Source organism: Mirounga leonina, unplaced genomic scaffold (genome assembly GCF_011800145.1).
Source record: "Mirounga leonina isolate KUSES-001 unplaced genomic scaffold, KU_Mleo_1.0 Mir_91, whole genome shotgun sequence".
NCBI lineage: Eukaryota > Metazoa > Chordata > Mammalia > Carnivora > Phocidae > Mirounga > Mirounga leonina.
This window is the reverse complement of record NW_023270839.1, coordinates 39189157-39200624: the sequence shown is the minus strand read 5'-3', so window position 1 is coordinate 39200624 and position 11468 is coordinate 39189157. Positions and strand designations below refer to the sequence as shown.

At 50.8% G+C, this 11468-nt stretch overlaps 2 protein-coding genes across 5 annotated transcripts in view; one reads left to right on the top strand and one right to left on the bottom strand.

Moving 5' to 3' along the window:
* The first annotated feature begins 611 nt into the window (after positions 1 to 611).
* On the top strand, positions 612 to 5623 carry OAZ2 (ornithine decarboxylase antizyme 2). Its single transcript, XM_034994616.1, is given in 6 exon segments — positions 612 to 688; positions 1623 to 1698; positions 1700 to 1780; positions 3044 to 3219; positions 4021 to 4106; positions 4362 to 5623. Coding segments are annotated over 6 exon segments (627 nt in total). The 3' UTR covers positions 4493 to 5623.
* Positions 5624 to 6210: 587 nt separating this feature from the next.
* Positions 6211 to 11468, bottom strand: part of ZNF609 (zinc finger protein 609) — a 215308-nt gene continuing 210050 nt past the window's right edge. For all 4 annotated transcript variants that reach the window (XM_034994658.1, XM_034994659.1, XM_034994660.1 and 1 more), the window contains one exon: positions 6211 to 11262. The gene's annotated coding sequence lies outside the window, so the exon portion shown is untranslated. The remainder of the gene's footprint in view (positions 11263 to 11468) is intronic.

Below are 11468 nucleotides of genomic sequence, written 5' to 3'. Positions count from 1 at the left end.
CCAACACGGGGCTTGAGCTCAGGACCCTGAGAGCCTGACCTAAGCTGAAATCAAGAGTTGGATGCTTAACTGACTGAGCCATCCACGTGCCTTGCAGTGAAATTTCTAAGTGTAATTTCAGGCCCCTGGTTGAAATCCTTGAGAGAAAGGAGCCAAGCTAGAGCAGTGATGGGTTTGGACTTCCTGTCTCAGCTGGAATGCTCACACAGGTCTCTTAGTACTGAGGATCTTAGTTGGATGCCCCTTTCGTTATTGTACCATTGCCATTTTAGGTGTGAGTTCAGTTTTATCACTCTGAGCCCAAGTGAGGAACTCAAGTCTGGCGTGCCATGCCACATAAAGCAAAAAGTGTGAAGAATGGTGCCTTGCATCTTACTACAACTGGCTTTCAGGAAAAAAAAAAAAAAAAGCCATGATTTATGTCATTTGCTGATGTCTGTGGTGTAAATATTTCCCCCGTGGCCCGTGTAAGCTACCAACGTGACCTCAGTAAACACACAGTTGGGGAGATACGGGCTCAGTTGTGTGAGCGGGCGCTAGCACACCCCTGCGGCGGCCTCCCGTATGGTATCCATCGCGTTCAGCCGCCTGGAGGCTGGGCTCTTGGGGTCATGGGACAGGCCTGTTGCCGACTCGTGGAGCACGTGCACCACTTCCTGCCCTGCTTCACTTGCTGTTGGCCTGTGAGGTGAGCTACAGCTCAGCCTCAGGGACCACTAAATCAAGATTCAGAGAAGGCAGTGGGTCCTCCTAAATATCATGGTGGCAGTAAGGGCACACACCTGGAGGTGACAGGGAGCTCCTTCAGGAGCCTTTCACCCTCTGTAATCCATCTGATTATTGGCTTCCTTACTCAGTTCCCAGCAATTATTTCTTCTCCGTGATACACGTGCGCCTGAGTGTCCATTCTGCTCACATCAGTGTTACCTAAACTCCTATGCCCAGGTCAGATTGTAGCAAAGGAGGGCAAGGAAGCCCAACATTTGGTGGCATACCAGGGACAAACTCAGACCATAATACCCTGTACGGTAGTGCACCTCTTCTCTGAGAGCCAGATCCCTGGATTTAATTCAATTCTTGATCCTGGAGAGATTTGGGTTATTGATTTCTTGTCCAGGTCTTTTGTTTAGATTGGGGAGGAAGCCATCATTGGAAAAGTGGCCTTGAGAGTTCCTCAGGGACATGGTACCCAGCCCATGTGATCTCTTGAGGCCCATATGCCTCTCCAGCTGGAAGGGACTGTGTAGGTTTTGAGACTGCCTCATAGGTTGTTGAAGTACTGGTAGAATAAGGAAGGGGACTGGGGGACAGAGTGCTAAGGCCTTGAAGGCACGCCAGGATCTGGTTCCTTTCAGGGCTTGTCAGTGTCACAGATTTGTTCGATGTCGAGCAGGTGTTCCTCGGGTCAGATATGCCCAGCTGGGCTCCCTCTGCTTTCTGCAGGGTGGTGGGTGCGCTGGAAGAGCACAGAAGTAGGTCTGGAAGCTGAAAGGATTGGCGGGGGTAGTGGTGTAGCTTTAGAACACTTGTTTCTGGAGAGCCAGGGCAGAGGTTGGAGTGGGATGTTGTGTTAAATTTTTAAGCCCCGGCGTTTACTGTCTCACCTTCTCTGTCTTTTGCAGTAGTATTTTGCCTTTGAGTAACTGTCCCCAGCTCCAGTGCTGCAGGCACATTGTTCCGGGGCCTCTGTGGTGCTCCTGATGCCCCTCACCCACTGTCGAAGATCCCCGGTGGGCGAGGGGGCGGCAGGGATCCTTCTCTCTCAGCTCTAATATATAAGGTAAGGAGGACTCCGGGGTGGAAGGCTTGGAGCAGAGCTGTCGGAAGATTCCACTCAGCTGCTGCTTAAGGGTAGTAATTGCCTTCTTGAGTCTTCTCTTAGGCCAGGCCAGTAGGGGAATCCGAAGGACTCTTTCAGATGAGGCTGCTCTGTGGTTGTGGGGAGTACTAGGAGGAGGAGATCGGCAGCAAGCAAACACTGCCATCTTCTTAGCTTGGTGGTCAGCACTTCAGTGCCAGTTCAGGGTCCTGAGTGGGAAGAACTCAGATGAATGGGAGGGGTGCAAGAACTCTTTTGGTGTGATTCCTCAGTTTCTCTTGAGAAATACCAAGGGCCAGGAGGAGCAGTTTTCCACGACTCTCAGGCATTCTGATTTTCCATCCCTTACTGGCCTGATTGGGGTTGGGCTGGATAGAGGGGGGTGGGGGGGGGTAGGGGGACAGGAGAAGGGGCTTTGCATCTCCATCATCTGTCATTCTGGCAGCATAGGGTACATCCCAGGAGCTTTAGAGAATGCTGGCCATCTGCCCTAAGAATGATCTGGGCTGGGGCAGCCAGTCCTTTGCTGCCCTTTAATCTCCTGTGATTGAGGCCCAAAAGTTGGCTTAGCTTCTCCCCAAGATTGGCATTGAAGGGTAGCAGGGTGGCTGAGTTCTGGCCTCTTGAGGTTGTGCACAGGGGAGACAACATGGACTTGTAGTCTACCTGGGAGCAGGCTTTGGTTGAGCTGGGCCCCAGCTAGGCCCTCACATATATTCGCTTTGTTTCTAATGTTTCTCTTTCAGAGAGAAAAGGGAAAGAGCTTGGTGTTCGGGGGACACACATGGGTTTAGAGTCAGGGAGACCTTGTCTGAATATCAACTCTGCCATTTACTAGCTATGGAGATTCGGGTCTGTTGCTTAATTGTTCTGAGCCCCTAGCATCTCAGATTTAAAATGGGGGTATTAATAACTAGCTCAGATGTTTCTGGTGGCTTGAAAAATGGGAAAGCACCTTACACAGTACTTGGCATCTAGTGGACACTTTGTAAGTATTTCCCTTCCCATCATGCTGACTTGTAGCTGTCATCAGCTTGTCTTTGTGCCTGACGAGTGATGGATGGCTCCATTTAGCCAGCATACGGCTCTACATTTTCAGTGTGTCCTTCATCCCATACTACCCTGAGATTGGCCCAAGAGGACTCCCAGGACCACCTAGGTTAGGGAGCCTGTGATGTGGCTAGAGCAGTAGTGACCTGGTCCTCTGACCTGATCTCCTCCCAGGACGAGAAGCTCACTGTGACCCAGGACCTCCCTGTGAACGATGGAAAACCTCACATTGTCCACTTCCAGTATGAGGTCACCGAGGTGAAAGTCTCTTCCTGGGATGCAGTCCTGTCCAGCCAGAGCCTGTTTGTAGAAATCCCAGATGGATTATTAGCTGATGGGAGCAAAGAAGGGTAAGGAGCAGGTGCTGGGGAAGGGGAAGGAGGGCCCATTCCAGAGAAGGGCATATGCTTGTTGGGGCCAGCAGATGAACAGAGGGTCTGCCTTCTTCCCTAGTTCTAGGTTTCCCAAGCAGATACCAGTTCCTAACAGGTTATTTTTAGCCAGTAAAACAGGCCTGCCGTACGTTATAATTAAGGGAGATCGTTATCACATTAACCAAATCCCGGTCATTTAACTGCCCCCGGTTCACTCTTCTCAGCAGACATCAAATCCCCCTTCAGCCGCCATACAGTGATGCAGTTCAAAAGGGCAGGAAGCTTTGAGCTACAGTAGGATTTCATTGGATTGGGCGAGGCCCTCCAAGGCAGCCAGGTGTGTAAGAAACAGTCCTAAAGACGGAGTTCTCTTGAGTTGCTCCTTTCTCTTGAGGAAATCCTTTTAGGCGGTGTTAGGGCCCAGAGTGTCCCAGTGGCTGTGGTTCTCAAACTTGGCAACTTTGGAAGACCACTGAAAAACCAGGTTCTCTTCCTAGACCCCATACTATCTTGTGAACTGCATTAGTGAAGTTGGTTAGTATTAATTTCAGATGAAGAACCCTTATTCCAGGAAGGGAGAATTCAGTAACATTTTTCTCTGGGATAGTGGCTTTTTTCTGCACTTTAGGCTCTTGAAATAGGAAGCCTCTCCCTGGAGGTTCCCTATTTATATTGCTGGCTGTAAGCCTCAGAGAAGGCTTTTTGAGGGAGGGTTGGGTGGGTGGGAAGTCTAGAGAGGTGGTAGTAGGCCTGAGTTGTTTTCTTTGCTTCTGGCAGATTGTTAGCACTGCTAGAGTTTGCTGAAGAGAAGATGAAAGTGAACTACGTCTTCATCTGCTTCAGGAAGGGCCGGGAAGACAGAGGTGAGGAATCAAAGTAGCCTGAGACCTACTGCCTAGACAGTGGGGAAGTAGTGAGGGGAAAAGGGGCTCCCTATTCAGTGAAGTAGGGCTCTTGAATTTGCCATATAAACTCTGGGAAATCACAGGGGTGGGAGTGCCCGAAGGGTCTTTAGTAAAGGCCTCGTGCTTATTTATTCCATCTTGGTTTTTTGTTTTCCCTTGGTTTGAACCTACCCTTGTGTTTCTTATCAGAATCCTTTTTACACTCTTCTGCAGCTCCACTCCTGAAGACCTTCAGCTTCTTGGGCTTTGAGATTGTGCGTCCAGGCCATCCCTGTGTTCCCTCTCGGCCAGATGTGATGTTCATGGTTTACCCCCTGGACCAGAACTTGTCCGATGAGGACTAATGGTCATAGAGGATGCTTTGCCCAAGAGCCACAGTGGGGGAAGAGGGGAAGTTAGGCAGCCCTGGGACAGAGGAGGGGGCTCCTTGCTGTCTAGGGAAGGACGCTGAGGGGCTCAGGGTGAGGGTTGCCTATTGTGTTCTCGGAGTTGACTCGTTGAGATTGTTTTCCATAAAGAACAGTATAAACATATTATTCACATGTAATCACCAATAGTAAATGAAGATGTTTATGAACTGGCATTAGAAGCTTTTTAAACTGCGCTGTGTGATGTGCTCTGTCTAGCCTAGGGGAGGACATTGCCTAGATGGGGGGAGGGACTGTCCGGGTCCAGGGGCAAGGCCTGGAGGGCTGGTGGGCAGCACTGTCAGGCTCAGGTTCCCCTGCTGTTGGGCTTTCTTTTTTGTTTTTTAAGACTTGTGTATTTTCTTTTCTTGCTTCCTTTCAACCCAGGGACTCCTGAGTATAGGCTTTTTGGCCCCTGGGCTGTGTCCTTGTTTTTCGACACTCCACCTGGACTCCTCTGTGTGCGTTTGTGTCTGGCCTGGAGAAACCAGGTCTGACCCCCTCCTTCTTTACAGCTTAGTGTTACTCTGGCATTTGGTTAAGCTGGCTTAATCTGTTTAATGTTATCAGTGCATTTTAAATAGGGGCATTGAAGTTCACTCCCACCACCAGGGCTTTCTTTGGGGTGCCTGGGCCTTAAAACACTAGCCAAACTCCCAATTCTCAAATCAAGCCAGTTCTTGCTCCTGGCTGCAGGCCCAGGCCCCAAGGTGTCTCCTTCCTAGGGTCACAAAAGAGCAGAGAGGAAGAGGAATAGCAACTCAGGGCCTGGGGGTCGTGTGGGAATCTGCTCTTAGGGACTGGATGCCTCTGCCTGGCTGAGTACAGTGCTGACTGCCCCTCCTCTCTCTGTCTCAACAGGTTATGAGTAGTGCCTGAGCCCCTGCCCCACAGGGCTTAGGGGTGGGACTGAGGGTATAGAAGTGGCCTGCCCTTTTCTGTTTTCACTGAACAGCTTGTTCTAAGGGGGGAGGAAGGGGGAGAGATCTAGATTGGGTGAGATGGGGGTGGGGGTGTCAGGGAGGCAAGTGTGTTGTGTTACTGTGTCAATAAACTGATTTAAAGTTGTGGTTGGTCTGTTTTTCATTCCTGTACCAGGACCGGCTTTCTACCACTACTCTTTTGAGTCTAGAGCGTAACGTAGCAGGGGTCTGATACGTGCTTCTCAGGAAAAAAGCTGCGGTGCATCATCAGGACAGATAAACCGGCTGAAGCCTCTGGGGCCATATTACACTGCAAAACATGGTTGCTAGGACTCTGGGACAAACTGCCAGTACCCCCTAGAGAGGTATGTACACATCAGCTTCATCCAAAATAGAGGCTCTACCCAGGATCCACGCTGTTCTCAGTGTTTCCTTTTGTGTAGAAGGCTGGGTCCTGAAACTGAGTTCTGACTTTTGCATAGGCTGCCTGACATTCTCGTTCTTGGAGGTGTTTGAAGGAAGCAGTACACACCTTCCCTAGGACGGTGTGGCTGCCATTCCCCTTGTACCACCAGCCTGATTGATAAGCTCTCATAGGGAGCTAGAATTTTTTTTTCCCCTAAACTAGGCTCCACACCCAACATGGGGCTTGAACTCCAGATAGCCCCTTAAATTCTTTTTAATTGGTTAATTAAATGCTTACAACAGCAATTTTTTTTCCTTTTGCTTCTGTTTTCCCAAGTGCTGGGCAGGTTCTTCTTCCTACAGCTTTGGAATGATCTACTTTGGAACAGTCAATAGCTGTGGCTGTCCTAAGTTTTTCTGAGTCTTTGGCCCATTTTCACAGTGTCCTGTGTGGAGCTTGTGTTTTCACACCAGACCAGGTTACTAACCTTGGACCTGTCACAGCGGACCAGGTTTTTAAAAGTGTAACACCTCCACCTTCCACAGTATTAGAAGGTCTGGGCCTAGACATTCAGCTGGAACAGGAAGGACTCGAAGATGTCCTCCACTGAGGAGCTAACCCCTAGAGGCACCGTAAAGGCAGGGACTGGAAAATGGTCACTACTGAGACACCTGCAGTAGAGGTCCATGTGAATGTGGACAATGGCCAAGTTAATGTAGGCAGTTTAGGATCATGGTAAACTCAAGCCCAGAGAATCTACAAGACTGGGATAAAGAACCAAGACAAAATGCAGTCCTTTACTAGTCTTTCAAACAAGCAGAGGGGACAGGAAACACACCTGAGGTTCTGCTGCCATCTGTTGGTAGATCCCCTTCAAAACAGCTAGAGGTAGAAGGGCAGAATTGGAAACCCTTTCAAAAAAGAAAAATTTTGCCAGATAAGACTACTGGCAGGAAAGAAATCTGGTACCCAAAAGTTGCACTCCAATTAAAAAAGTAACTTAGAAGGTATATTTTGAGGGGTTGATGGATAGGGAGGATATGTGAAAGGCAAACTAAGTCTAAATTTAAGAACAGGGATATTACAAACTTTATTTAATAAATACAACAAATAATTTAAAAATATACTTCAATTCCAAAGCCAATTAAGAAAAGGAAGTAGAGAAAGGGGAAAAAAGGGGGAGCAGGAGATCAGAGGAAAAAGATAAAGTTCAAGAGACAGAACAATGGTTTGGTTGGGCTGTGTGTCAGAATGTACCACCCTTTAAAATTCTGACCAAATGCTCTTGACTCCTAAACCCTTAGCCCTTGTCTGATGGGGTAGCCATAGGAGTCTACCAGCTAGGAATGATTCTCTGGGCTCTGGATCAGAGCACTCCGGAGGCTGGAATCGGGGCGGGGGGAGGGGGGGAGTGTTAGGAGACAGTTTCGCACTCATTCCTAAAAAACCATCTGTTCTAACTCCCAGGGGGGTTTAAATAGTGCAAAACTCTTAAGTGGAGAGCTCCTAGCTGCATAGTTTCACAACTGAGTGTCCAAAGCCAGGTCCTCTGGGAGACAGGTCCCAGGTACCGAGGGGTCCAAAGCCACTTTGGTGAATGGGATCTAAGGGGGGAAGACAGGAGAGGCCAGGTCCGGAAAACACTGCTGGGCAAGAAAGGACTGCAGGGCAGGTAGTCTGGACACTGGATTCAGCAGTTGGCCATCAGCCAGGGAAGGTGGAGCTGAGGATGCTTATGGAGCAGGACCAGGAAGATCAGGAAAGTTGAGGGAAAACAGAAAAGTGGGGAGGGAGGAGGAGGCAGCTCAGCAGCAAACTCCAGGAGAAATAACCAGCAGCCCTCACAGATTTGTGATTGTCTCTTAAAAAGATTTATTTTCTCTTCTTGCCTGAATGTACAAAGGCAAAAAGAGTACAGTTTGTATATATATATATTTATATATATATATATAAAAAACAAGGAACTTGGTAATGTACACTTTACAGAAGGGAAGAATCAGGAAGACTGAAATTAAATCCAACAGAGCAACGCCAATGGAACAAAAGCTATGAACAGCAACACTGCCCCTCCAGCCCGGGCCTCCAGCTTGCCCCAACCTGCTCCCAATGGGGGGGCTGAGCACCAAGGCAAGCGGGTGGGCTGGGGCAAGAGGGGCTGGGGGCGGGGCCTGGGAGGGGCTTGATCCCAGGAGGGGCCCATGGCAGAGGATCACTGGAAAGCTTCCTGGGTTGCCCTACTAGTAAAACAAATGACAAAGGCCCGGAATTATGGGGCCAGCTAGCTGCCCAGTTGAATCATAGGGGCAGGAGAGTAGACACTGGGATGGTGACAGGGTACATAGTACAATAAGCGACATGGGTGACCTCAAAGCCCGTGTACAGTAACTCTAGCCCTTCTATAGTCTCCCCCTCCCAACCCCCAAGCCACATCCTCTCACCCTCGCCTTGGAGCCTGGAGAGAAGATTCAAGAATCACCATTTCATTTCATGGGGTGCCCTCTTAACCCTTCTGCATGTGGTCTTTCGACCTGGGGACATGTGGAAGGGGATGAGGTAAGAGAAGGGAGCCTCATACATGTACACATACATGTACAGGCAGGGAAGGGAGGGATGAAGAGGCAGATGTGAGCCCTAAAGAGCAGCTCTCCAAGCCTTGGCTGTCCTAGCTGGCGGGGAGGCTCCTGCCCTCTAGCTTCTCGTGCAGAGCCCCGACGAGCGAGGTCTTGGAAGAGGCCCGGGCAGGGGTGGCTCACAGTGAGCCTTGGTCCGGGGGTTGTGGCCCTTAGCAGCACACTTTGCCAGCCTTTGCCCATGGGGCGGGACCCTTGCAGAGGCTCTCATCTCTCTGAGCAGGTCGTGGGTACCCCCACCCGGGCGCCGCCTCCCCATACAGAGCGGCAGGAGGCGGACAGCAGATCGTTCCCTGGGCACTGGGCGAGGACCGGCTGCTGCTTCGTGTTGTTTCAGGGAGGGAAGACGGGGCCGGGTGAGGAGCGGGGACTGGGAAAAGGCAGCGCTAGTCCGCCCTTGCTGCTTTGACCTGCTCCTCTGGGCAGCTCAGAGCCTACTCTTCTACGGAGACTTGGATATAAGGATCAGAGAGCCAAATGTTTTTTAAGGAAAAGAAAAAGCTGTCCCCTTCTGCAGAACCCAAGAGTGCCCTGCTAATACAGAAGGTCCTCTTTTCTGTGTTACAGAATAACGTGGAAAGGACAGGAATGTGGGGCCAGGCCTGCCCAACGGGAAAGAAAATTATTCCAACAGTTTCTTTACAATATGTACAGAGCACGCTGTGAGCCAGCGCCACAGATACAAAACACACAACAATATTTAAAAACAAACAGGAACAGAGATGGGCCCTTGGCTCCACCCCACAGGAGCCTGGCAGGGCATCATCAGGCTGAAATTCAGAGTCATCCCCCTGGTGGGGCTGACTCAGGTTAGGCGGGGTGAAGGCGTCCAAACCAACTACTTCCATGGAATAGGAAGTCTGGGGTCGCAGGAGGCAGAGGGAATGATGGGGGCAAGAGAGGCTGCTGGGGGGCCTGCTAAGTGGTCTAAAACAGTGAGTTTTGGGAGAGGGCTCAGAACCCAACTTGAATAAAAACAATGACACAAAAACCCAGAGGGAAGGTCTATAGATCAGAGGGGCTCCTCTTGGGCAAATGACCCCAAGCCATTCAGAGTAGGGGTCCAGGGTTCTTGGAGAGCAGCCTCTGCTGGGCATTGTGCTTACTATCCACCACCTCCATGCCCCAAACTGAGTCAGAGCCAAGTCCTTGCTCTTAAACGGTCCCTTTGGCACTCTGGTCACAAATACCCCTCTCGAGCCTAGGCTGGTGTGTGTCAGTCTTTCTCAATCCAGACGGTCAAGGAAAGATAGCCAAGGAGAACAAAGGGACGCTACCTAAAAAGCAAAATAAGAGCTAAAGCTCCCCATACCTTGGGGAAGAAGTGACTCCAATAAAGCTAGCAAATCATCGTCACTTTCCCAGGGCAAAAAGCCTGAAGCTGGACTGGTAGGCTGCATTCCTAAGGAGAGCACAGAAATGTCTGCTGCCTCATAGCACAGCTCCACTGAGTACACTCTGGGGTTCTGAGGAGTAATGGCTTGGATGTGTTATCCCAGGGTCTAAGGAACACCTACCTTCCCATGGCCAGTGGCCCCTAAAACAAAAACGTGTGTTACAAAGAAACACAGCTTATATTGGCACACACGGGGTTACAGATTGAGCTGTATAAAATCATGTACTTGTATACAGAGCAATTAGGCTGTATATATTTGTGGCCCTAAATGAGGAGGATACTCAGCTGGCTGAATGGACAGAACATTTCTAAGAACTGCTGGGTGCTCCCAGGGCCCGTCTCCTGGGCCTTGCCCTAAGGTGACCTGGCAGACTCCAAAGCTCCCCATGCTGGGGGGCATACTGTTTTACCTGCCTGAGTCTTAAGAGCCAAGCAGTGGAAAAGAAAAGGAGCGATCAGCATGGGGATCCCCCTGGGAAAGGCACCAAGGGGTCAGGAGGAAAGAGAGACAAGGGCAAGGAGTTGGGGGCTAAGAAGCAGCAGGACTTAGTGGGGATGCGGGTTCTATTTCACAACACCCCATTCATGCTCCAGCTCCAGCTTACTCCCAGTGTCCCCGGGGAGCCCTATGCTGGTGTTGGGACCCTGGCTCTCTGCCTGACGGGCAGCCCAAGGCCACGGTGGGGCAAATGCCTTGGTCTTCCTTTCCAGGCTAGGCTCTGAGCATGTATATGTGCTCACGCGGGAGGGGAGAAGTCTTCATGTCTGAAGACCTTGTTTTCACAACTACAGAGAAAACAGCCCCCAATTTCTTTCCTGAGATTCTAATTCCTCCACATGCTGCCAGTTCCCAGGGCCCAAACTGCTGGGGAGATGCAGGAATCTGGTGGTTGTGGTAATGACGGTGAGAGGGGTACGGCTGCTGTGCTGTCCTCAGACCTTACCCAGTGCTTGGGAGTCCCTCCCTGGGGGTGAGGGTGGGGTGTTGGCACTGCTCCGGCAGCGGGCCAGGGTCTTGGGGAACAGAGCAGTGACTTCTCTGGGCTGAGGCCATGTTCCCCTGGTTGCTCCCCATGCCTTCATCTCCACAGGGGCCACGATAGTCACACTGTGGCCAGAGAATAAATATTTTTGCTAAGTACCAGCTCTCCAGCTCCTGAGGAAGAGGGTGGGTCAGGGAGTCCGGGGATCTGGTAGAGGTGAGATAGCCAAGGGTCTGCCTTCAGTCATGGTAGGAACGGCAAACAGGATGATCAACACCATTTAACTGATGTCTAAATGGCACCTCCAGCACCTCCTTGGGTGAGCCAGTCCGGGCCCGTGAAGCTGACTTTATCCGGGCACTTGGTGTTCTGCAAGGGAAACATGGACAGAGAACCAGGCACTCAGCCTGCTGGCATAACAACCACCAGGTGGCGCTCCGACAAAACGAACTGCAGGGGAGGCCAGTGCTGGCCCCGTGGGGACACCAGCGTAGGGCAGCTCTTGTCAGATGGACGCGGTTGAACCGGAGACTGGGAGACCCGTACAAGAGGCTTGGCCAGGGTTCTACCATTTC